Consider the following 25,508-nt stretch of genomic DNA (forward strand, 5'->3'; position numbering starts at 1 on the left):
AGAGAAATAACTGAGCTGAAAAATGCAATAACTGAACTGAAGAAGTCAATAGAGAATTTTAAAAGTATTCAGTCATGCAAAAGAGAGAATCAGTGACCAGGAGGATAGGACATTGGCAAATACTCAGTCAGAGAAGCAAAAAGAGAAAAGGAATGAAAAAGAATGAAGAATCTGTGTGGATTATAGGACACAATGAAAAGAAACAACATTTGCATCACAGGAATTCCAAAAGGAGAACAGAAAGGGATAAGGACAGAAAATATATTAAAAGCAATAATGGGGGCGCCTGAGTGGCTCAGTGGGTTAAAGCCTCTGCCTTCGGCTCAGGTCATGATCCCAGGAGCCTGGGATCAAGCCCGGCATCAGGCTCTCTGCTCAGCAGGGAGCCTGCTTCTTCCTCTCTCTGCCTGCCTCTCTGCCTACTTGTGGTCTCTGTCTGTCAAACAAATAAATAAAATCTTGAAAAAAAAAAAAGCAATGATGGCTGAGAGCTTCCTGGACCTGAGGAGAGAAATGGACATCTAGATCCATGAGGCCAAAAGACACCAGATAGATTGAACCTGAATAGGACTATATCAAGACACATTAAGATATTAAATTGTTAAAAGTCAAAGACAAAAAATTTTAAGAACAGCAAGGAAAAAAAAAGTTACGTAGAAGGGAACCCCCATAAGACTACCAATGGATTTCTCAACAGAAACTATTCAGGCCCAGAAAGAATGGGGTGACATATTCAAAATATTAAAAGAAAAGTCCCTGTCAACCAAGAATTCTACACACAGGGAAGCTGTCCTTCAAAAATGAAAAGGGAACAAAGACTTTCCCAAACAAATAAAGGTTGGGAGAGTTCATTATCACCAGATCTGCCTTACAAAAAATGCTAACCATATATCCAAGAAGAGGTCAACTTCCAAAACATATAAAGAACTCATACAACTCAATAGCAAAAAAACAACCCAGCTAAAAAAAAATGGGCAAAGGTTTTGAGTGGACATTTTTTTCCAAAGAAGGTACATGAACATCACTAGTCATTAGGGAAATGCAAGTTAAAATCACAATAAAATATCACCTAATGCCTGTTACAATGACTGTCATCAAAAAGACAAGAGATACAGAGCGCCTGGGTGGCTCAGTGGGTTGAGCCTCTGCTTTTAGCTCGGGTAGTGATCTCAGGATCCTGGGATTGAGCCCCGCATCTGGGCTCTCTGCTCAGCGGGGAGCCTACCTCCCCCCGCCCTCTGCCTCCCTCTCTGCCTACTTATGATCCCTCTCTCTGTGTCAAATAAATAAATAAAATATTTAAAAAGAAAAAAAAAGACAAGAGATAACAAATGCTGGCATGGATGTGGACAAAAGGGAACCTGTGTATACTGTTGGTGGGAATGTAAATTGGTGCAGTCACTATGGAAAACAGTGTAGAGGACCATCAAAACATTAAAAATAAAACTACCTCGTGATCCAGCAATTCCACATCTGGGATTATATCCAAAGGAAATGAAGACACCAACTCAAAAAGACTTCTGCACCCCATGCTCATAGCAGCATTATTTGTAATTGCCAAGACATGGAGACAACCTAAGTGTAATGTACTGCTTGCATAGTGACTATAGTTAACAATACTGTATTATATATTTCAGAGTTGTTAATAGAATAAAAAAAAGTTCTCACCACAAGATAAAAAAAAATTGTATGTGTGGTGACAGATGTTAACTAAACTTATTTTGGCAATCATTTTGCAATATATACATATATCCTACCATTATGTTGTATATCTACAACTAATAAAAGGTTATATGTCAATTATGTCTCAATTTAAAAATTAATTACTTTAAAAATTAAAAATGGAAAAAGGAAAATAGAATCATGAGACAAGGAATACAAGAGACCTGTAGAAGCTGACAGCAGCCCCCAGCTGACAGCCAGCAAGAAAAAAGGGACCTCAGTCCTCAACTACAAAGAACTGGGTTCTGCCAACAATCTTAATACACTTGGAAGTAGATTCTTCCCATGACCTTCCAGATAAAGAGCCCATCTAAGTGACACCGTGATCCAGCTTTATGAAATCCTGAGCAGAGAATTCAAATGACTCTACCTAGAATTCCAACCTACAGAACTGCAAGATAAAACTGGTATGGTTTTAACCCACTAAGCTTGTGATGACAGAAAACTAATACATGATGTTTTATAAAGTAGTAAGTCTTTTTTTTTTTTTTTTTTTTTTAAGTAAGTAGTCTCCATGCCCAGTGTGGAGCCCAACGCAGGGCTTGAAGGCAGGACGCTGAAATCAAGAACTGAGCTAAGATCAAGATTCAGACACTCAACCAACTGAGGAACCCAGGAGCCCCATGAATCTTTTTGACATAGGCCAACATAAACAAAAGTGACTTTAAAAAGACAATTAAAAGATTAATCCTCATGCATGGGGTGCCTGGTTGACTCAGTTGGTAGAGCATGCAACTCTTGATCTCAGAGTCATGAGTTTCAGCCCCATGTTGGGTGTAGAGATTGCTTAAAAAAATAATAAAATTGAAAAAGATGAATGCTCATGCAGGTAAAAAATTCCACATAATCTTTGGACTGTATCTATTTGTGGTACCATTTTTCCCTGAAACTGCTCATCTATGTATTTGTTGCAACACCAATGGTAAACACTAGAATGCACATTTCTTTAGCTCTGTGGTCTTCATGGGAAACACGGTAATAGTCTTTGAAGCACATACTGCTCTTAAGTGTATTTTCATTACCAGATTTATATTTTGTGCATACAGTTTTTTAACAAGCTGTTCCATTTCTAGAGAAAAGGTAGTGTATCCTATGTTATGTACACAGCATTTTGTTTCAAAATCAAAACATAACTCCACAGGACCCAGAGAAGTCTTGTTAAAAAATTCATTGCAAAAAATAGATGTGGCACAGGAAAATTTTATTAATTTAAAAGATGGGCCATTATTACAAGTAATTATCATCAAATTTTCTGCACACACATTTTATTCCTTATACTGTGATGGACACCAGTTGAGGAAATGACGACTACTTTCATCTTTAGTCTACTCATTCCCATCAAAAGCATCATCAAATTTCCCTTAAAAAATCCATGTGGAAAAAAAAAAATCCACGTGGAGATTATCTTTGAAATGGATGCCCACCTAACTAAAACAGGAAGAAAAAATATGATGGCTTTTGTCTCTTCATCATATCCAAACAGACATTTACTTTTACTGATAGATCAGGAATATCAAACGTCTGTTTTCTGTGAAGAAAGTCTGTGCACATGTTGCTCATATTTTACCATTAGCAAAAGTCATTAAAATACAGATAAAATAGAATAGCACAGAGTGATTAAAAGTTACGTATTCTCTAAATATTCTGATGATACAATATGAATTTAATTAGAACATGAGGTTCCCAAATTAGCCACTGGACAACTGGCTGTCCAATGATAATGGAAAAATACAACATATTACTAACAATGAAGCTGGGATTACAAAAGAAACTACAAATATAATTTCTGACATTATATTGTTTAATAAATACAATTTAAAATGTTATAGAATTGACTCTTCTTTGGATAATGACCAAGGAATTCCGATCAAACTAACCCACCCAAAGGTAGTAAGTTCTGCGTAAAATATGAACAAATGACTATTTGAAGGCCCTAGAAAGTAAAAAAAGAAGACAGACACTGGGGTGTAACTGACACTGGGGTGTAATTTGAAGAAAGGAATGACTTAGCTATGCTTCCTATTTAAAAACTTGGACTTAACTAAATCCACTCAGTGCTTGCAGGCTAAATCTATGTTAGAAAATTCAGAATCTTACTAACCTGAAAAACCAGAGGAAAGAGTTTGAGCAAATACAGAAGGTGGACAGTGAGAGGAAAATGACAAAAAGAAAGCTACAGGAAGGAAAAAGAAGTTTCTGTGAATAATAAACACTGCCAAATCTCATGCATGCACAGAAAAGACTTCAAGCAGCTCAGCTAAAATTAAAATAATTAAACTAAAATTTCAGCTGCTATACCTCAAGGGAAACAAAGTCTGTAGCTCAAGTTCAGCCAAGTTAAATTCCTGCCTTAAAAATAATCAGCACTCTTCAAAACAGATTTCAGGAAGTCTCTATACAGTATTGTTAAATAGGTCCAAGATAAAATTTAAGATTACTTGATATATTAAGAAATAGGAAAATATGACCCATGCTTAAGAGAAAAAAGAATCAATGGAGACTGATCAAGAGATAACTTGGATGTCAAAATTAGGCAGAAAAGAATTTCAAAGCTAGAGTATGATAACTATGTTAAAGGAAGTGAAGGTAATATGCTCATAATAAGAGAAAAGACAGGAAATCTCAACAGAGAAATAATCATAAATAAATAACCTTCTGGGCAACACATAAGAGGACAGTTTCTTGACTTAGGAATTGGCAAAGGTTTTTAGACAGTACACAAAAAACAAAAACCCTGAGAGAAAAAAATTAATAAGTTATAGTTCATCAAAATTTAAACTTCTGCTCACCTAAAGCATTACTAAGAAAATGAACAAGCAAAAAAAAAAAAAAAAAAAGAACAGGCAAACCATAGATTAGGAGAAAATATCCATGGAGCATATATTTGAGAAGTGACTGATATCCAGGTAGATTACAAAAAACTTCTACAGCTCATTAAGAAAACAAAACCTAATTTTTTAAAAAAATTGGACAGTTCACAAAGGAGGATATACAACTCGCCAATGAACATATGAACATCTGTATCAGGAAAATACAAAATCATATCATAAGGAATTGCTATCCTACACTCACCAGAATGACAAAAATTAAAAATACACATCATCAAAATTTGGACACTGTGTGGAACCACCAAAACTCTCAAACATATTTGGTGGAATTTAAAATGAACAACCCCTTTTTTAAATGGTCTGCATTCTAAAACTAAACATATATCTACCCTGTGACCCAAGACCTCCTCTTCTAGGTACTCACTCACATAAAGGAATAAAAATACATGTCCACAAAAAAAGACTTAATTGAGAGTAGGTATATTCATAAATGGAATACTACTCAGCAATCAAAAGGGAAAAAATTACTCAGGCATGCAACAACGTGGATAAATATTTTTAAGTTACACTGATTAAAAGTCTTTTATAAAATAATCCATTCTATATGACTTCAATTATGTGAAGTTCTAGAATAGACATAGCTAATCTATATTGAGAGAGAAAACAGCAGTGCAGTATTTGGTTCTGGAGTTGGGGGAAGCTGGTATTGATGAGAAAGAAGCATGAGGGATATGGTAAGTGTTGGTAATCAGAGGTTAATAAATATATAATCCTCTTAACTCAAGAGCTCACAGTATAGTGATTTTACCAATACCACACAGCCAGTAAGTAGCAGACCTGAGATATGAACACAAGTCCCATGTTTAACACTACACAACATTAAGCTAAAACAGTATTAGAAAAATATTATAGAAAAGTCAGGCATAGATCAATTCTTGACTAAAGATGGCAGCTCTCCTTGCCATTTTTTCTTTACCTCTATCTCTGACGTTTCAAAGGTCGCACCATGAGATGGGAAGTTTAAAGAGGTTGAAACAACAGGTCCTGGATTTGATTTTTTAAAAAGCAGCTGAAAATTGTTTCTTGAACCTAATATGGATTCCTTGTCCCACTTTCTAAATCAGAGCTGCTGCTCTCTTACCTGCTTTACCTACTGAGGTACATTCTCAAGGAAGTATTCTCTGGTAAAAACAAAAGACAAACAAACAAAATAGCATAGTTTGAAAAACATTAGGCGAAAGGAAGCCATGTTTAATGGTTTTTCCCATTTTGCCCAAATAGAAGTGTCCACACACATTTTTGAGATATTTAAAACTTCTCAAATTTGGAAGCTTCACTCAAGTTATGGATCAGTTCTGGGAATTCTTTTTGATGTACACACGAAGCTTCATGTGTAACTGATAAGTGAATCTGAAAATGGTAGCTCATAGCATGTATGAAATGAATTCATTTTACTAACTGGTGAATAGTACCAGCATTAACCAGAAAGTTCACCAATAATTATCTTGAGTTTTCTAAGATCCTTCATGATCACATAAAGCTAAAAAATAAAAAAGTACAGTTAACATTGACCCATCAGTCATAAACAAAAACAGTAGCTTTATAAAAATGTTCCCAAAAAGAAAATATTTAAAGACTGTATATCAGTGTCAGAATAAGTATCTGTACCAATAACTGTGGTATATTGCTAAGGTCCACAGTAAATATTCTAGTAAAAATATATATGATACACATTCATGGACCAAAAGTCATTTTGATTTGAAATAAATATAAAGAGACCATTGTTAAGATTAGCTTTTATATCTGTAATATATAATTATTAGTTTTATAATGCTTAGTATATATATTTAACAAGGTTAAAGAAATAGTGCGTGTGTGTGTTTGTGTACACATGTGCATGGTGTCTCAGACTACTGGAGGCTTTGCACTTCAAAATAAAGACGTTTCATAAAAAAATGTTCCGATAATGAAAAATCAATTGTGCGAATATCATACCAACTCCAAACAATGCATACTGTGCAGACGGCACTCTCACAGCTATGAAAAGTAAGCATGCTGTTCTTTTCATGTCGAACTAGTCATTAATGTGCCATGATGAAGAACGGAGGTTTACGCCAAAAATCCTGAACAGAAACTGATGGCTTCATTATAAACCAAAGCAATAGTAAATGCTATGTAAGGAACTAAATATTTGCCACCCAAAATACTACGAACTGAAGAATTAAACATTTATTTGCAAAATCAAATTTTATTTAATTAATATTAATGTTTTAGATCTGTGAGAATTCATCAGTGGAAAAGAGGCCATTTGCCCTAGGTCATTTCAAGCCTTCCATTTCATCTCTATGGAGTGGCCTGTAACTTATCAACAAATAGCAACGCTTTTGAGAAGTACGGACAGTAATTAGTGGAAGATGGCAGGCATAAAATGGGGCTACTCCAGGCAAACCAGATCATATGGTCACCTTATTAGGAACTGAAAATACCAACAAATCCAAATATCTTCTGGTCTATTAAGTTCTTCGTAATCTTACTTTGAAATATTGACGTCTGCCTATCTCATTAGATGTATATGGAAGGGAGAGGAAGACTGTCTTCAACATCTCTTCTGATTAAATTCTAGGCTTATTATGCCCCTGTGTGGCCAGCCAGCACAGCAAATTCACTGCTACCCATTTACTTACAAAGAAAAAAATCACATCTGGGGGAAAAAAAACCCAAAGATTTCTTCACCATACAAGAGAGATTACTAAAAATCAGGAAAATGGAAAAACGTGAAGGATATTAAGTACATTTTTCTACAAGTTTTATCACAAAAGATAGTCATCCTTATCATGTATTTGAATACTGCTCAAAGCAATTGATTATTCAATGCAGTGAGCTGTTAAAAACCTATCTTCCAGCATCCCAATATTTACGTTTGCTTCCAAAGACAAGATCACAAAATTCAGGCTTCGTAATGAATTTAGGACTTGAGGATTTTTTTATTGGCAACAAAAGCAATTATCTTTGTATCTGATTAAATATTTAATTTGGAAAAGTGAGTTTACGGTAAGAAAACTTGATAACAAGAATTTAAATTAAAGTGGCTTCTCTAGGGGCACCTGGGTGGCTCGGTGGCTTAAGCCTCTGCCTTCAGCTCAGGTCATGATCCCAGGGTCCTGGGATGGAGCCCCGCATTGGGCTCTCTGCTCAGCAGGGGGCCTGCTTCCTCCTCTCTCTGCCTTTGCCTGCCGCTCTGCCTACTTGTGATCTCTCTCTGTCAAATAAATAAATAAAATCTTTAAAAAAAAAAAAAGTGGCATCTCATCAAAACCTGTCAAGTGGATTTATGTAGGATGCAGACACTGATTTTTTTTTTCTTGCCTTACCTTCAATGGTTTCATTTTAGCTGCAAAAGCACAGAGGATATCTTGCCCCCTCCCTTATCCACTGAAATGGTACTCAAGAACCACAATGATAACAGAATAAGCTAAGAACTTTCAGTATGAAACGTAAGAGAGAGAGTCATTCTATGCGGCTTCCAACAACCAGTCTAAAATATTCTAATGATTTTCATTCCTAAATATATTTCAATTATTCACTCGATACTAAAATACTTTAACAATCTATAGTCATATACAGGTTAGTAATTTACTATCCATAAAATATTCCTGGTGTATTCAAAATCTTGGCTCTTTGACAAGTTGAAGCTGCCAATGGTTTTGGAGTAACTATTATGGGAGATTTCCATCTTTTAAGATTTCATTGCTTATATGTCATAGAAGTAAACTGCCCTACCATCAGAAACCTGATGAAAGTTGGTTTGCAGATTTCAGGATATGGTTAGTTATCTAGGGAAAGTCTCAAGAATATTACTTGAAAGTCCCCTCAATGATAAGTCATCTACAATCGATGCATAGTACTAGTCTGGTAATTTCTCCTAGAAAGCAATTCAGAATAAAATATAATCTAACTGTCCATATCTATGATGTTATTTTTTCTATCAGTTTAAAGATCATACTTTATGTCACAACACAAATACTGAATATTTCATCTGAACTAGTCCAAACAATTAAATGATTACTAAACATGTTATAACAACCAAAACTGCTATTTCCAGAGAGATAGTTACATAATTGATGCTCAAATCTCAAGATCATTAACGTCCAGTCCACAAGGTTGAAAGGCTCATTTATTCAGAAAGATTTTTAAAGTTCTAAGACCACATCTTCTGATGACATACTAGGATCATTATTTTTCCAAGACTTTTCCTTCAAGAATGATCTTTTTTAGTCTACATCTTACTTTCTAATTCAACGCTAACTGAAATGTTGATGTTGGGGCATTTGTATTTCTTTAAAGAATCCAAGCAGAGAAAGAGTTCTAAAGGAACACTTATGTCTCATCTGAACACAAAGTAACTCAAACGTTAAAATATGTGGGGGCATTGAGAGTTATATAAACTTATTTTCACTCTTCCTACTTCTAAAATAATTATTTGTGTAGCTGGTTTTGACTGATTTTAAAAGTAAATCGAGCAGTTGATTATGAAAATCAACAGATCTGCACGTGAAGAAATGTCATGTTTTTTGAACACTAAGAAGTTAAGAACATATAAAGCAGGCATATTTTCCCCCTAAACCAGTGTAAGTTTTTTATTGATTAAGTGGCAGTTTCATATAATCTTAGATTAAAAAAAATCAAAGCAAGTTAAATAAGACTGGTCTTACAGAAGTATCAGAAACTTCACATTTTAATATTTAATTGCAGCAACATAAAATGCTAGATTTTTAATAATGAGAGCAATGGAATCATTAAGCATGCAACAATAAAAGAAACTTGGAGCTAAAACAAAAGCATAGTGATAAGGATCCACAATCCTGTCAAAATATAGATATTTTCATATTTTAAAACTAAAATTTCCTTTAAAACTTATTCCATGCCATACTGTTCACAGCACAATTTCTAATGTGAATATGCACCCAGACCTAATATTAATATTTTCAAACACATAAATTCTTAGCACTAAAAAAAAAAAAAAAAAAAAGATAGGAACTGAGCAAAGAGAAGATTTATAAAGGATGAGTACAAATCCTAAAACTCTGGTAGCTTCAGGTCATGGAAATTTTAAGAAAGCCATACTGCCTCTTCTATTTAAATATAACATGCAATACAGATTATTTCTACCATAAATTACAGACACTCAAGCCTCAAGTGATATATTACTAAATTAAAAAACCTAATATCTTAAAAAATAGAGAGCCTATTATAGAATATCACAGCATTTCATACACCGTTATACACTTTATCTAAAAACTAAACATAAAATTAGCCAACTGAATAGAACTGTAGAATAGAAGTGAAATTTTATTTAAAAAAAAGATGTTATTCCATATTCAGTAAAAGGGTCATAGATATATTTATCATCAGTAAACATTTTAAATGCCAACAAATTTTAAAAGCTTCTTCTTCGTTTGGTAAAGTAAGACACATACTGTGTAATAGGGTTTTTTAAAAATCTCTACATAGGCTGCCTCACATTGTTCAGAAGAGACCAGCAGAACCATTCAATATTCTATGCACTATTAGCTCTCCCTCAATTTCCAGAAGGTTTTAGTGCATTATTATCATGTTCACAGAATTTCTTTCTTAGGCTTTCTCCACGTATATTTAGTTAAAATGGGATCTTTTCCATAGGAGGTATATAACATTAGAAATTCTCACAACGCAAACAACTGGATGATAAAATTGCATTTTAAAATAGGCTATCTCTTTTAGTGTAAGCCGGAGAAACCGTCTAAAACATATGTTCCTAATTTAACAATCTTCACCACACACACACACACACACACACACACACACACAATGATGAGGTTGAAAAAGCAATAGGAATTTACAACAAAGCATCCTTTCAAACTAGCCGACCAAATACAAAGCATTATTAGCAGTTGGATAATATAGCTTGTTTAAAAGTGATTATTGATCTACCCTGCATAGAGAAATGTCTCAGACCCAGGAAACATCTTCCGCATGTTTTACAAGGAGCATGCATGACTGCTAATTCACATTTTCCAACAAATCACATATGATTATATATCCCCATCCCTATATATGCATTGTAATCACTGCCATGATCACAATGGGAAAAAAAAAATATATCAGGCATTTTAAGTTAATCGTCTTATTTATTAGAAAATGAAATCATGAAGCAGCCTGTATTATATTTCAGAGGTCAAACTAGTTAAATTTAAGATGCTTTCGGCGCCTGGAAGTAAGCTTATTTTCCTTCCTGAAATCAATTAAGAAGAATACTATATAAAATTTTGTATGTATGGTAAAAAGACAACACCCTCATAATACTAACATTTCAACACAGAACCATTTTTATAGACATAGAAGATTATTATTCTGAAAATATCAATGCCGAAAGAAATATACTTTAGCTTTACTCACCTTGCATTGTTCAGCGTTTGTCCAAAAAGCTCATTTTGTAAAATATTTGGTGGGGATGAGAAAACCCCGTGAAAATGAGATAAAACAGAATTGCAGACCTGGCGCAATGTCTCAAATTGCATTTTCTTTCCTTTTTTCCCCCCCTTCTCTTATTTTCCCTTACCACCTGTCTTTAAAGTCATCTATTTGCAGACACCATCAAATAAAAACATGCCAATCAAGTTCCATATTTCTCCTGCGCTCTGTAGAAACTGTGCTTCAATGAGCAGAGGTGGACAGTTAATTGTACAGTCATTATTCTTCTAATTCAGTCGTGGAAGATTCAGTACCCGTACAGCTTTCGGCTTTCTCCTGACTGTAGCAAGAATTCTAAACAGCAGTAAGCTTTTTGGGCATTCCCAGCTGAAGTGTGAAGCTGAGCTGCTTTCATGTACTCTACTCATATTTCTCTAAGCCTATTAAAAACACGCAATGACTAGATGCTGTCGTCAGGAGTTTCAGCACATCTGGCTGCCAGCAATAAAATCTCAGAAGTAATAAAAACGGGGACAAGGTATCTTCTCAATGTTACTACTGGGGAAGAGGAAGAGGAATTATGCATTTCCCAACCCTTTCGTCTTTCCCTGAAAAACGAGTAACCCCAGCAACAGAGGATGTCGGTCTCTTCCCTGTGAAGGCTGCTGCATAGGACAGAGAACACTCTAAAAATAAGTGGTATAGCCTTCTTTTGATATCACGGAGTTATAAAAATATGACAGACAATAGAGCTTTCATTGCCTGCATTTATAATGCTGTGCTTCCGAAGAGACATCCGAAAAACTTCCCGGCTTAATTTCTTAGTTAATTTTAAAATGTCTTCATTTTATTCTTAAAGTAAAGTGAGTGATGTTCAATCCAGTCCCTTCCTAAGGGGCCAACGTAGTGACTACATGATAATTTGTGCGAAGAACTGTGTGCATAGGGAAAAATATATATATACTCTCTCAATTAAAATTTACTTAAGCAGCACACATTAAATATGAACTTCCCCACAAATTTAAAACACACACACACACACACACACACACACACACACACACACACACACACAACTAAGCCCAGAAAGACTTTATAAACTATTATTAACTTATTTCAGTAAGTGGCGGTCATATAGCATTTTTCAGAAAAGAATACTTCCCGAAGGCTCCGATTGTCTTAGAGTGCCCCAGATCACCATCCATTCTCAAAAGAATAATTCTGGTTGAGATAAAATCTGAGGTTATCCTATTTCCAGGTGCATCCATCTTTCCACAAAAGATGCTCTGAAAGTCGTGTGTAAACCAAAGTTTAAAAATCAACTCCATCACAGAGACAATTAATATATTTATTAATTTTCAACTGCTCCTAAACCACATTTCTATAACAGATATATCCCTTTTAGCCCTTTTTTACCTCAACTTTTAGCTTTAACCTGTTCTATTCCCTTCCACACACATGCCACTATCAATAACTAGGCACTTAGATACACTAAGAAGTTTTTAAAAAACTGGTGAATTCTTTATTGACATGAACAAACACGTCCCAAACAAGCAACACAAAATAAAGATGTAACGATATAAATAAACATGGAATCATATGCCTTTAAAATAACTAATTCATTGCTTTTAGAAACTGAGATATTCCATTATAGATTTGTCCTCAACCAAGAGGGCTTGTTACTTATTATTTTATATTTTTATGGGTGCCTATTAATCTATTGATGAAACATAATAATCACAAAGTATTTTTTGTTCTATTTTTGTACTTCTATATTTTAATTTTTAAATTAAATATTTAATTTTTTTTTAAAGATTTTATTTATTTATTTGACAGACAGAGATCACAAGTAGGCAGAGAGAGGAGGGGAAGCAGGTTTCCTGGCGCCCCAAATCTTTAATTTTTTAAAGATTTATTTATTTGAGAGAGAAAGTACGAGTGAGAGCATGAGCAGGGGGGATGGTCAGAGGAAGAGGGAGATGCAGGTTTTCCACTGAGCCAGGATCCCCAAGTAGGGCTCGATCCCAGGACCCTGTGATCATGACCTGAGCCAAAGGCAGACACTTAACCGACTGAGCCACCCTGGAGTCCCAGGACTTCTAAATTTATTTTTTTTAATATCCAGATAATGTGACCAGGTTGTAATTCAACTATTGTTTTATAGATGAAAAGAAATAGAGACTTTAAAGGATTAAAGATCACACAGCTTAGAAAAATAGAGTATTTGTTTGCTTTGGACTTCATGTCACATGCTCCTTCCCTATCATTCTACTGCCTATGTATGTACACAGTGGGCACACGCGCGCACACACACACACACACACACACACCTATTTGTGAATAGATCAATCTCTATACATGAATAGGAAAACTACCTGCCAGTGACCTAATGGAGAATATTTCAGTTAAAGCAAGCATCTTGGGGTGCCTGGGTGGCTCAGTGGGTTAAGGCCTCTGCCTTCGGCTCAGGTCATAATCCCAGGTTCCCGGGATCGAGCCCCACATCGGGCTCTCTGCTCAGCAGGAAGCCTGCTTCCCCCTCTCTCTCTGCCTACTTGTGATCTCTGTCAAATAAATAAATAAAATCTTTAAAAAAAAAAAAGCAAGCATCTCAATTATTTTAACTCATAAGTAACTTTAAATAGGTTTCTTTCCATTAATTCAAAGAGAAGCAACCTGGTATGCTTCAAATTTTTAAGCCTCTGATCATGTTGATTTTTTACATCTATAAAAGGTCAATTTCTATAAGTGAAAAACATAGTTTTAAAATTCTTAATTTCCAAGCTTATACTATCTGTGATGAATATGTAATTTCTAAGCTTATACTATCTGTGATACATATATGTATGTATGTATATATTTCCCCTTTGTGGATAGATTCAATTTTTATAAATAATCAAAAGCCTTTTTGAAGCAAGTCTGTTAAATAAGAAGGTGATTACATTGCAAAACGCTCTTTGTTGCTTTAAAAAAAAAGTTTCCTTTGTTTCAAAAGAGGATCTGAAGGCAAGGGCATAGGGAGAGTTTCAAAAAAATGGTCTCAGCAATGGAAACATCACTGGAATGAACAGTAACATGACTTCTTTGAAAAACTAAAGAACATAGCAACTACCTTCCTCAGAGTCTTCTTTTTCGGCTCACACACTACTGGTCAGCTTTCTCTTAGCTCCCTCAACATTCTAAAAGTGATTTCTTCCACTTCCCCAGCCCTTACCAACTTTTCATCTGCTCCTATCCAACCTTAAGGACTCACATGTCACCTTCTCAAGACTTTCTCTGACCTGGATTAGGTCCCCCCTATCATGCACTCTTGTCATACCCTGTATTTGTTCTTCATGCATTCGATAAAAGTGTCACTATATATTTACTTGAAAAAAAAAAAGTTTAATGTCTTTCACCTCCTCTCATGAGGTTAAGGCTCACATTTGTTTTATTCCAGCATAGTGCCTAGTAAAGAGTAAGTGCTCAATAAATATTTGTTGAATGAGCAGTTGCCTACATTTTATTGAAAAGGTAATTAACTTTTAGTCACATCCCATAAGTAGGATAGGAAATTGCTCAGGGCTCAATTTGATTCTTTGTTTCTGTGTTTATTTTAGCCGACCACATCATATTATAAGATTCATAAATACAAGAGCAACCAATATTTGCAATCAAAAACATTGTGTAATTTGTTGGAATATCCTGAATATTTTAAGAATGTTTATAGCTAATATTTGTTTTACATTTTCTATACACTTTAGGCCACATGTAACATAAATATTGGAGGCATCTAGGAGGAGAGAAAGAACATGGCACTTGGAGTTTAATGGACTGGTTTAAGCATTAACTCCAAGCCTAACCTCAGGACATTGGCTTTATATATCCGAGCTATGGTTTCTTCAAGCTACGTCATTTGCCTCATAGGGTTATTATTGTATTTCAACATGTAATGTATATAAATATATTTCATAAACTCTAAAGTACACAGTCATTGGAAGTAAACTCACTATGCTACCAAAGGGACCAACTTATTGGAACCTTTAACCAAATTAAAGGAATCAAATTACTGGAAAAGATTCTAACAATTATGTTCAGGTATCATTTATTTATCATATTTATTCATGCGTTTCTTGGTGCATTTATTCACCAATTTCTTTGTCCAAGGCTCTATCGCTCTATTAGAAACTGACGGATACAATGCTTACATTTACCTCTTTCTGGGAAAATTAGATAATTAGCTCTACATTTACACTGAGTCCAGCAGAGAGGCATGATGTAGAAACTTGGCTGTACTATTAGAATCTTTAGCACCTCACTGGTAATGAAAAGCTAATTAGAGTTCTCCCAAAAGAAGAAGTGTTAAGAAACTTCTAGCAGCAGAGGCAATTTTATTAAAGAAGATATCTAAAAGGTTCACCAACATCTGAAAGAGGGTAATCTAAGTTATCAAAAGAATTCAAAGGAAAATAATAACAATGTGGTATTGGCCTTTAAATTGGCAAAGTATTGGCCAGGTCAGAGAATGGGCACACTCTCATACTACGTTATTGGTAGAAGTATACACAGGTAGAGCCATTCTAAGAAATATTTAGTAATATGTACCAAAAACTTTAAAAGTGTTCAAAATCGGGAAGAACACCAGAAGAATAAACACAAAAATGTTAATATTGATTATATCTGAGAACATCACAAATTTTTTTTCTACATTATATGTCTTTATAAGTTAGCCACAAGAAAAGCCCAAAGCTTAATCCCTCTACAAGTGGACAATTCTACAACTACAATGAAATCATAACCATACATATTAAGTATGATGTTGGCCCATTTCCTAGCAATGCTCAAATAAATCAAATACAAGATTATTAGTTTTCACGTAATTAGCTATATCCATTAGCAAAGGTATTCTCTTCTTTATCAGTAAGTTCCTAAAATTCTGTAATAACTCTAATTGTTTAAATAGTATTATGAAACATCCAAATGAGAGGAGGAAAAAAAAAACAGCATTAACATGTTTTCATCATCCTCAAAAATACTGAAGTATAAGATCTTAAAAATTAAAATTACTTAAGAGTCTTGGTTTACAAATGCCTGATGGTTGTGAACTAAATGTCTTAAGAAATTTAACACAAACTCAAAATTAAATGAAGGAATAAAAAATGAGAACTTACTCCCTTCTAAATTAATAACAATACAAGCCTCTTCATAAAGCTCAATCACTCGTGACATATTTCAATTTCATAATTTTAACGATGTCTGGGCTTATTTTGAATTTTTAAGAGTACAAAAGTGTGTCTATTAAAATCCTCCACACATGCAAGCATTTAAATATAACTAATCAATTACTGAAATGATATGATATATAATATGTATAATCCATAACAAAAATCCCTGAAATGTTTTCAAGGAAGTTTTCATTTTCTCAAAAAACACATCTGTAGTTCTCTCTATATAATTGGAACAACTGCACTATCTCTTCTGTTGCATTATTCTTGTTCCATTGGCTATTTGAAGCATCTGACTGATTAAAAATCTAAGGCTATATATAAGAAAGATGGTCCAGAGAACAAGTGTCTTCGTATGTTTTGCAAATTAATGTCATGCATCATAAATATTTCCCTGAGGCAAGACCATAGAACCATTCATCCTCAGGGATAACAAATAAGCAAATAAAAGGTGGATGATGAAGTTTTTGAACAAAAGGAGAAAGGAAAAGGCATTCAAATGTTTGGTAGAATTCCCCTCGGAAGCCATCTGGCCCCAGATTTTTGTTTTTTGGGAGGTTTTTGATTACTGCTTTAATTTCATTACTGGTTATTGATCTATCCAGGTTGTCTATTTCTTCCTCTTTCAGTCTTGGTAGTTTGTAAGTTTCCAGCAAGGCATCCATTTCTTCCAGGTCGCTTACTTTGTTGGCATACAGATGCTGGTAATAATTTCTAATAATTGTTTCTATTTCCCTTTGTGTTAGTCGTGACCTCTCCCCTTTCATTCATGATTTTATTAATTTGGGCCCTTTCTCTTTTCTTTTGGATTAGTTTGGCCAGTGGTTTATTGATGTTATTCTTTCAAAGAACCAGCTTCTAGTTTGATTGATCTATTCTACTGTTTTTCTGGTTTCTATTTCATTGATCTCTGCTCTAATCTTTATTATTTCTCTTCTCCTGCCTGATTTAGGTTTTATTTGCTGTTCTTTCTCCAGCTCCTTTAGATTCAGGGTTAGCTTGTATATGTGGGATTTTTCTAATTTTTTGAGAGAGGCCTGGATGGCTATGTATTTCCCCCTTAGGATTGCCTTTGCAATATCCCATAGGTTTTGGATCGATGAGGAAAAGGCATTCAATAAAGGTAAATTGGCCTGTACTTCAACTAAGGGTGGACAGTATATGATATATCCAGGGATGAAAAAGAGAAAGAATGGCCCAGACTTAAATAAACACACTACAGGTCTAGAGATTCCAGAGTAAAATTAGAAAAGAGTGGAGTTCAAAATACCTACAGCAGTTTTCATAATAAATTTTGTTAAAGATTTTAGTTATTTATTTGACAGAGAGAGAGATCACAAGTAGGCAGAGAGGCAGGCAGAGAGAGGGGGGGGAAGCAGGCTCCCCACTGAGCAGAGAGCCCAATGCAGGGCTCAATCCCAGGACCCTGAGATCATGACCTGAGCCAAAGGCAGAGGCTTAACCCGCTGAGCCAACAGGTGCCCCATAAGTTTTTAAAAATGTGTTGATACTGTTTTTTTCTGAAATACAAAGAAGTTCTGTAGTATTTCCTGGGGGTTGAACTCTATATTATCTGTCCCTAAGTTTTGGCCATTGCTAAAGAATAGACTCCTAGCAGTTCCTATCATCTAATACATATAGGAAAGGGGGGGGGGGCGTGGTGAAAGCATCCATAAATGTAAGAAGCCCCACCGTCATTATCATCTCTCTGACTCCTCTTTCTAGGCCAGAAATATGAGGGCTAATCCTACTATGCTTGGTTCAAGCAGCATTATTATGAGAGGTATTATAGAGTTACTTCAAGAGTCCAGTGCCAAGTAGCTCTTACTAGAGTAGTTCCCACACTTCCTAGCTGGCAGCAATAGAAATTTCTTTTTCACTGGACACAAGAGTCAGACCTAGATTTAAGTTCCAGAATGAAAATATCCAGAGTGATTTTATCTAATCTGACACCAAGAGACTCTACCTGTTAGAAGAAAGAGAACTAAGATCTCTGAAAACACAATTTGGTAAGTCCCTCCAGTATATCTCTCCTTGATAACTGTCAAGAGAATCACTGGAAGCAACACAACAATTTCAGGGAGTTATATCAGTATAAGAGCTAACTCAATCTCTAATAGCTACATTCACCAGGAAACACAATATAAGAAATGTTTATAGCTTTGGGACTCCAAGCATCACACCTAAGCTTGCAAACTGAATGCCCACTGTTATTATGTGAAAATTAGAAATAGTAATCATTGGCACAATTATAAATTTGTTTTAGGAAATTTGAGACCAAATGAAACGCTATGCAATAATACTGGTCTCCAAGAGTTCCCATCCACAATTCCTTTCTTTCATGCAATTTCCTTCTACTCATTACATCATGAGCAATTGGAAACATCATAAATACAGCAAGATATTATCTCACTACATATGGATGCAGGGAAAATCAATTAAGAAACTAAAGCATTAGTCAAAGCAAGATATTAGTTGGCTTGGATTAAAATGATTACAGTATGATGCAAAGAAAGACTAAAAGGTAGATGTTGAATCAACAGACATAATTATTGATTTGCCACAGGGATGGGAGATAGTGTACGAAGGTCAAGAGTAGAGTCAAAAATGACTCTCAGATTTCTCTCTTAAGTAACCAAGCAGATAGTTTTAAAATTTGCTGAGATAGAAAATGCTAAAGGAGGAGCAGACTGAGGGAGAAGGATAAGGAAGATGATGAGTTGTTGAATTTAAGAAGCATGCAAGATAGCTAAAAAAGCAAATAAGTAAGCAATTGGACATGTCACTCTAGAGTTTAGAAGAGTGTTCTCATCTAAAGATATAAATTCAGGAAGCATCAGCATGTTAGTAATGATTTCAATCAAATAAGTAAATGAGATTACACAAAGAGCAAGTTCAAAATGAAAAGAGGAAAAAAGAAGTTTAAGACAGAACATAGGGAAACTTAGTTCCACATTAAGTCAGCGGGTAAAGAAACAAGCAAAGGAGAAAGAGAAGGAACAACCACAAAAGTAGGAGGCAAATCAGGAGAGTACGGTGGCCTAGATGCCAATAAAAAGCAGTTTTAAGAAGAATAGTATCATCAAGTCTCTGTTACATAATTGTCATCTGGAATTTGAATAATTACCATTTGTGACTCTGAGCTTCAAACTAATTCTGAAAAGAGCTCTTTTGGCCTGAAATCACTCACTCCATAGGACCAGACCCTTTCCTCCCTTGGTGAAAGATATGCAAACAAAATTTTTAGCCTGGGTTCAGCCAAAGTAGACAACTTTATATAAATAAACTCATGCAGACCTATAGGTATCTTGATCCAATGTTGCCAACTTAAAAATACAACTAGATATGCCTGGCTCTTAAAAATGAACCAAAATCAAGATTAATCAGAGAAACCAGCTACTTCTGAGTGCAGGTGATTAAGCACTGAATTTGAAAGTAGAAAGGAAAAGAAATTATAAACCAAACAAGACTTATTCTATCAATTTTCCATTGAGTTTTCCCTTTTCCTTACAAGCACCTTCTTAAAATATCTGGTTTATTTATTATTGAATCTAGTTTAAAAGGCTCTTCGTTCTAATGATATTTGTCATGATGAAGAATAACATTTATTTTATGTGTGAATCAAGTCAACGGTGATTTTATTACTATGTTATTTCCTATCTTAAAAGATCCTCCCTCAATCCCACATTCCTTTCTAGGTACTGCTCCATTTTTACGATCCTCTTCACAACAAAATTTCTTCTAGGAGTTGTCTATAGTTACCATGTCTACATCCTCATTGCACATCCTCCTTTCAATTCCAACTCTGATACTCCATCAAGATAGTTCTCACCAATGACTTCCATGTTGCCAAATTCAAATGTAATTCTGTTCTTTTCTCTTTTTTTTAAGTTTTTTTTTTTAATTCCACTAAGTTAACATACAGTGTTATATTACAATCATCTCTGTTCTTTTCTTAATATGGACTTTAACTTGACTTCCTTCCATAGCATTTGATACTGATACTATGCTATCCATGGCCCTTTAACCATTTTTTGTCCTCTGTTCTTGAAACACATTCTCCTGATTTTCTTAATGCTCAGTGGCAATTTTTTTCTCAGTGTCTTTTGCTAGCTCTTACTCTTCTCTTAGACCTCTAAATGTTAGGAACATTCTAGGCTCTATTGTGACTATGTTATGGACCTCTTTTGTTCTTTTTTTTTTTTTCGTAAGCTCTACCCTAGCATGGGGCTTGAACACATGACCTCAAGTTCAAGAGTTGCATGCTCTACCAACTGAGCCAGGCTGGTGCCTCAACATCTTCTGTTTAATCTACACACTCTCCCTAGGTGTCTTAGATCCATAGTCTTAAATAACTTGTATGTGTTATATCTTTGTCCTTAACTTCCTCTAGAACTCTAAACTGACATAACTCTCTATGAACTTGATTGACATCCTCAAATGGAAACCAAAAGGTCATCTCAAATATATGGCCAAACAAAATTTCTGATTTCCTTATCCAAATCTGTTCTTCCTCAGTTTTTCCTATCTTGGAACAACACCATGATTTATCTAGGAATTATCCCTGATCCTTTTTCTTTTATACTAGACTACCCACCTCAATCAGTAGGTTTTGTCAATTCTACCTTTGAAATGGAACACGAGTCCATGAAAATTTCCATCTTTCCATTACAATACAAAGTTAAGCTACCAGCATCTCTCCCGGGCTACTTCAGTAGGCTCCCAATTTCTCTGTGCATCAATACTTGTCCTCTACAACCATTCTCCACACACCAGAATGACCATACAAAAATACTAATAATGTTATGTCCCTTCCATGTTTAATCCTTACAATGACATCCTATCACATTTAAAATAAAATCTAAACTCCCTCATTTTACAGAAAGTGACCTACATTTTTGTTGTTGTTGTTCAAGTGGTTGGTGACAAAGTTAGAATAAACATCCGCATCTCCTTACAAGTCCAGTGCTCCTCACACAATATTACCATGTCTCTATCAGTTAGCAACTTCTTGTGAATGTTCTCATTTAAAATGTAAGCTAATTTTGCAGTTTATAAGTGTCCCCAGAATGCAAAAAAGAAAGGATGATGTGAAAACACAAATAAAAAGATCAATGTAGGCTTGGACATAAACATAATTCCAAAATCTCCTATTTTTTGAGGTAGTAAAACACAAAGATCCACCAAAACACTGGATCAAAATATATTCAGGTAGGAAAGGGAATATACCAATGAAAAAAATCAAATTTTCATAATCCTCTTCCACTCACATGATTCTAATTCTTCTTAAGCAAAGTTGACTATAGGAAAGTTGTTTCCTACCACTTTTCCAGTGTTTTTAAATCATACCTCAAAATTTTCAATCATGTCAAATGGTTTACATAAGCAAATTTCAGATACATATCACAGAAGTGATATATATCTGAAAAGGGCAAAACAATTTTATCGAAGTTCGAGTATATATATTCTGAAGTCTTGCAGCCATGAAAATACAAACTACTTCTGAGAAAGGTAAATAAGATTTGTCAATTCTGCTCTATCAACACAAATCAATTCTCATGCAAAGAAAAGGAAGACTAAAACAGTTAAAGCGATTGGATAAACAGAAAACTCAGTAAGAATTTGAAGATATTACTGAGGAAAAGTAAATTAAAAACTAACATCTAAGAAATAGACAAAAAAAATGTTCAGGTGAAAATACATAAAAAGAAAGAACTGAAAAGAAAAAAATTGAAGGGGGTTGTATTAGTAGAGAAGGGGAGGTCACCCTTAAGTTTAATTTTCCAGCTCAAGCACTGTGTAATTATGTAAGCACAGTAAGAACTGTTCCACCAATAACCTTCAAACTAACCTTGAAAGACCTTTCCAGACGAAGAAAACTTTGTTTTCTCAAAACTTCCAACTGTGTCAAATAATACATATAAGCAACTCTTGGGTGTATTATCACAGAAATAAAAACAGTTGGTTAAAGGTAACAACAATTTTTATTCTCTACACTATTTATTTTTGCTGCATTATTTCTTTGAAAAAACTACAGTAGCCACAGATTACCAAAGAAGAAATCCATATGATCTGTATTAATGTTCCTAAAAACAAACTGTGTCCCAAATCTTGGGACAATAGCAATTTATCATGTATTGAGCTATCTGGAAATGCATGAGACTAATTCTTTCTTCAGGATTCCTAAGAATAAAAGAGACCACACAATATTAAAACAAAAACACTTACAAGAAATACACACTAGTACCATTATTAAGTACTGCACTCATATATATATACAGGAAAAAATGGACATACACAATTAAAAATAGATAATTTCTATAAATTTCTTATAAGTAAAAAAAAATTTTTACAAACTCCTCCTGAGTTTTTTTTTTTAAAGATTTTATTTATTTATTTGACAGAGAGAAATCACAAGTAGGCAGAGAGGCAGGCAGAGAGAGAGAGGAGGAAGCAGGCTTCCCGCCGAGCAGAAAGCCCGATGTGGGGCTCGAACCCAGGACCTGGGATCATGACCTGAGCCAAAGGCAGCGGCTTAACCCACTGAGCCACCCAGGCGCCCCTCCTCCTGAGTTTTAAACTAAATCTCTCAGTGGCTACAACACTTTTGTGGGTAGAGGCTACAGTCAAAACATGCCAGAATCATTTCTGGAAAATTCCTGTCCCAATTCACTACGTATTAAACATATTCCTACCTAATCCTCCTAGAAACTAAAGTCAACAAAGATCTTTTGCATGTGTTTATCAAGAGGGGCAGAGAAAATAAACCACATAGACAAACTCAAGGGCAAAACCAGAAATCAAGTGAAAAACAGGGAAAGAAACTAGTTTCATATACTTTAGGTTATCTTATACAATTATGTGTATACACAATTAAATACCCTATTGGCAATGGAGTAAGAGATTAGTAAAAAAGTTATTCTCTAATTTAGCAACTCTCAAAAGTACAGTCTAATGACCAGGGGGATCCCCAAGATCCTTTCAGAGGATCTGCAGGGTCAGACTTATAGTCCTGATAATACTATTATTTGCCTTTTGGACTCTCTTTTCTCATGGGTGTTAGGGTAGAGTCTTCCAGAGGCTAAATTATATAAGGTATCTTAAGATACTGAACACAGAAGGAGATAAAAGAATCCAGCTGTCTTCTACTAAATCAGACATTAAAGAGATTTGCAAAAATGTAAAATAATAATGCCAATTTACTTCTTAAGTTTTTCTTTTCTCTTTGAATGTTGTGTTAATTCTCTGTTATAGCTGCAAAACAAATCCTCACAATCATGGTGGCTTAAAAAAACATACATTATTATCTTACAGTTTCTGTAGATCAGGAACCCAAGTGTGGTTTTAAAGGGTACAATCAAGGAGTTGGCTGGACCATGTTTCCTTTGGAGCTCAGGGTCCTTTCCAAGCTCATGTGATTGTTGGCAGAATTCAATTCCTTGTGACTCTAAGACTGAAGTCCCCTTTTCCTGCTACCAGAGACTCTCCCATAGATCCCACAATGATAATGACTACCATTATTCATGTTATTAAGTATTGATAAACTTGGATGCCTCAATCCTTAAACAATTAAAGAGATCAAATAGGAAAATATATCTTTAACTTTATTTAAAGCTTCGATTCCAATTCTCTATTTTTTTTTTAACTCTGGTGAGATAATGCTTGTATGAGCCCTAAAAAGATTATTCTTACATCTTAAGCTTCAATATTCAACATGATAAAGCCAGTGGCTGGCTCCTTAGTGTCACTTGTCTTCCCCTATGATCTTCCAAAGGCTACCACCCAATTGTTTAATCCCAGAACTCTCTTACCGCATCAGCTACGAGATGAAAATATACAGTGGAAAAAAAAAAAAAAAAACGGAAGCAGTTATTTACCTCAAACCAGTGTCATTTATTACTAGTTTATTTACTCGACCAGAAGATCTAAAACACTTCTACACTCACCAACCCTTGCCCGCCTTAGTATGGCAGTCCAATTTTATAACCTTTATTCATTACATCTTTGACAAATAGAAATGTTTCATTTGGGGGCGCCTGGGTGGCTCAGTCATTAAGCGTCTGACTTTGGCTCAGGTCATGATCCCAGGGTCCTAGGATCAAGCCCCACATGGGGTTCTCTGCTCAGTGGGAAGCCTGCTTCTCCCTTTCCTACTCCCCCTGCTTATGTTCCCTCTCTCACTGTCTGTCTGTCTCTCTCTATCAAATAAATAAATAAAATCTTTAAAAAAAAAAAAAAAGAGGAGCATATGAGTGGCTCAGCAGTTTAAGCCTCTACCTTCAGCTCGGGTTGTGGTCTCAGAGTCCTGGGATGGAACCCTGCATCGGGCTCTCTGCTCAGCAGGGAGCCTGCTTCCCTCTCTCTCTCTGCCTGCCTCTCTGCCTACTTGTGATCTCTCTATGTCAAATAAATAAATACAATCTTTAGAAAAAAAAAAAAGAAAGAAAGAAAGAAAGAAAGAAAGAAAGAAAGAAAGAAAGAAAGAAAGAAATGCTTCATTTGGTGTATATCAGGAGAACCAAAGCATATGGGGAGTGGTGGGTGAGATGCCCTAGAAGTCAGTATATAACATTAATATTGCCATAAAAGCCCAACTACAAATATTCCCATAGTTCACTGTGCAGACTCATACATACACTTCTGTCAATTTATCAGTAACCAAACAGTAAAAAACTATACAGTGGAAGATTATATAAGCATGTATGTTAATATTAGTTAAAAACCTGTTATAGTTTATTAAATTTTGTATTTTTATGCATGAGCAACTTGAGTAATCCAAGACACAATTAGTGTTGGAATGAATTAAAGTCACAAAAATGGTCATTTTGATGTTAGCCAATAATTTCCTCAGCAACAGCTTAAAAAAGAGTGCTGCTGGCTAACAAGACTAGCACACCACCACAGGCTAACACATTACTCCATCCTAATGCCTTTCTAGCTTTCCTTTCCTTCTTATTTTACTACTAAAGCATTTTCATTGTTATAATCATCAGTACCAAAACAAAACTATTTAAGTGAATATATGGCAACAAAAGAAGCTTGTTAAAAATGAATTTAGGGGCGCCTGGGTGGCTCAGTGGGTTAAAGCTTCTGCCTTCGGCTCAGGTCATGATCCCAAGGTCCTGGAATCGAGCCCCGCATCGGGCTCTCTGCTTGGCAGGGAGCCTGCTTCCTCCTCTCTCTCTGCCTGCCTCTCTGCCTACTTGTGATCTCTCTCTGTCAAATAAATAAATAAAATCTTTTAAAAAAAGATATAAAAAATGAATTTATAGGGAGGCTTGGGTGGCTTAGTTGGTTGGATGTT

General features: G+C 35.1%; 1 protein-coding gene across 37 annotated transcripts in view; it reads right to left on the bottom strand.

Annotated features, from left to right (window-relative positions):
• The window catches only part of RIMS2 (regulating synaptic membrane exocytosis 2), a 587,006-nt gene that overhangs the window by 363,086 nt on the left and 198,412 nt on the right, over window positions 1-25,508 (bottom strand). For 7 of the 37 annotated variants that reach the window (XM_047727204.1, XM_047727193.1, XM_047727186.1 and 4 more), the window contains exon 1: window positions 10,986-11,582. The exons of 21 other annotated variants lie outside the window; for them this stretch is intronic. In XM_047727204.1, the coding sequence (XP_047583160.1) occupies window positions 10,986-11,107 (122 nt within the window). In that variant the 5' untranslated portion in view covers window positions 11,108-11,582. Of the gene's footprint in view, window positions 1-10,985; window positions 11,587-25,508 lie in introns of those variants that run through there. 9 more of the 37 variants (XM_047727190.1, XM_047727189.1, XM_047727202.1 and 6 more) reach the window with 4 other exon arrangements.

The sequence above is a fragment of the Lutra lutra genome, chromosome 4 (genome assembly GCF_902655055.1).
Source record: "Lutra lutra chromosome 4, mLutLut1.2, whole genome shotgun sequence".
Taxonomy (NCBI): domain Eukaryota; kingdom Metazoa; phylum Chordata; class Mammalia; order Carnivora; family Mustelidae; genus Lutra; species Lutra lutra.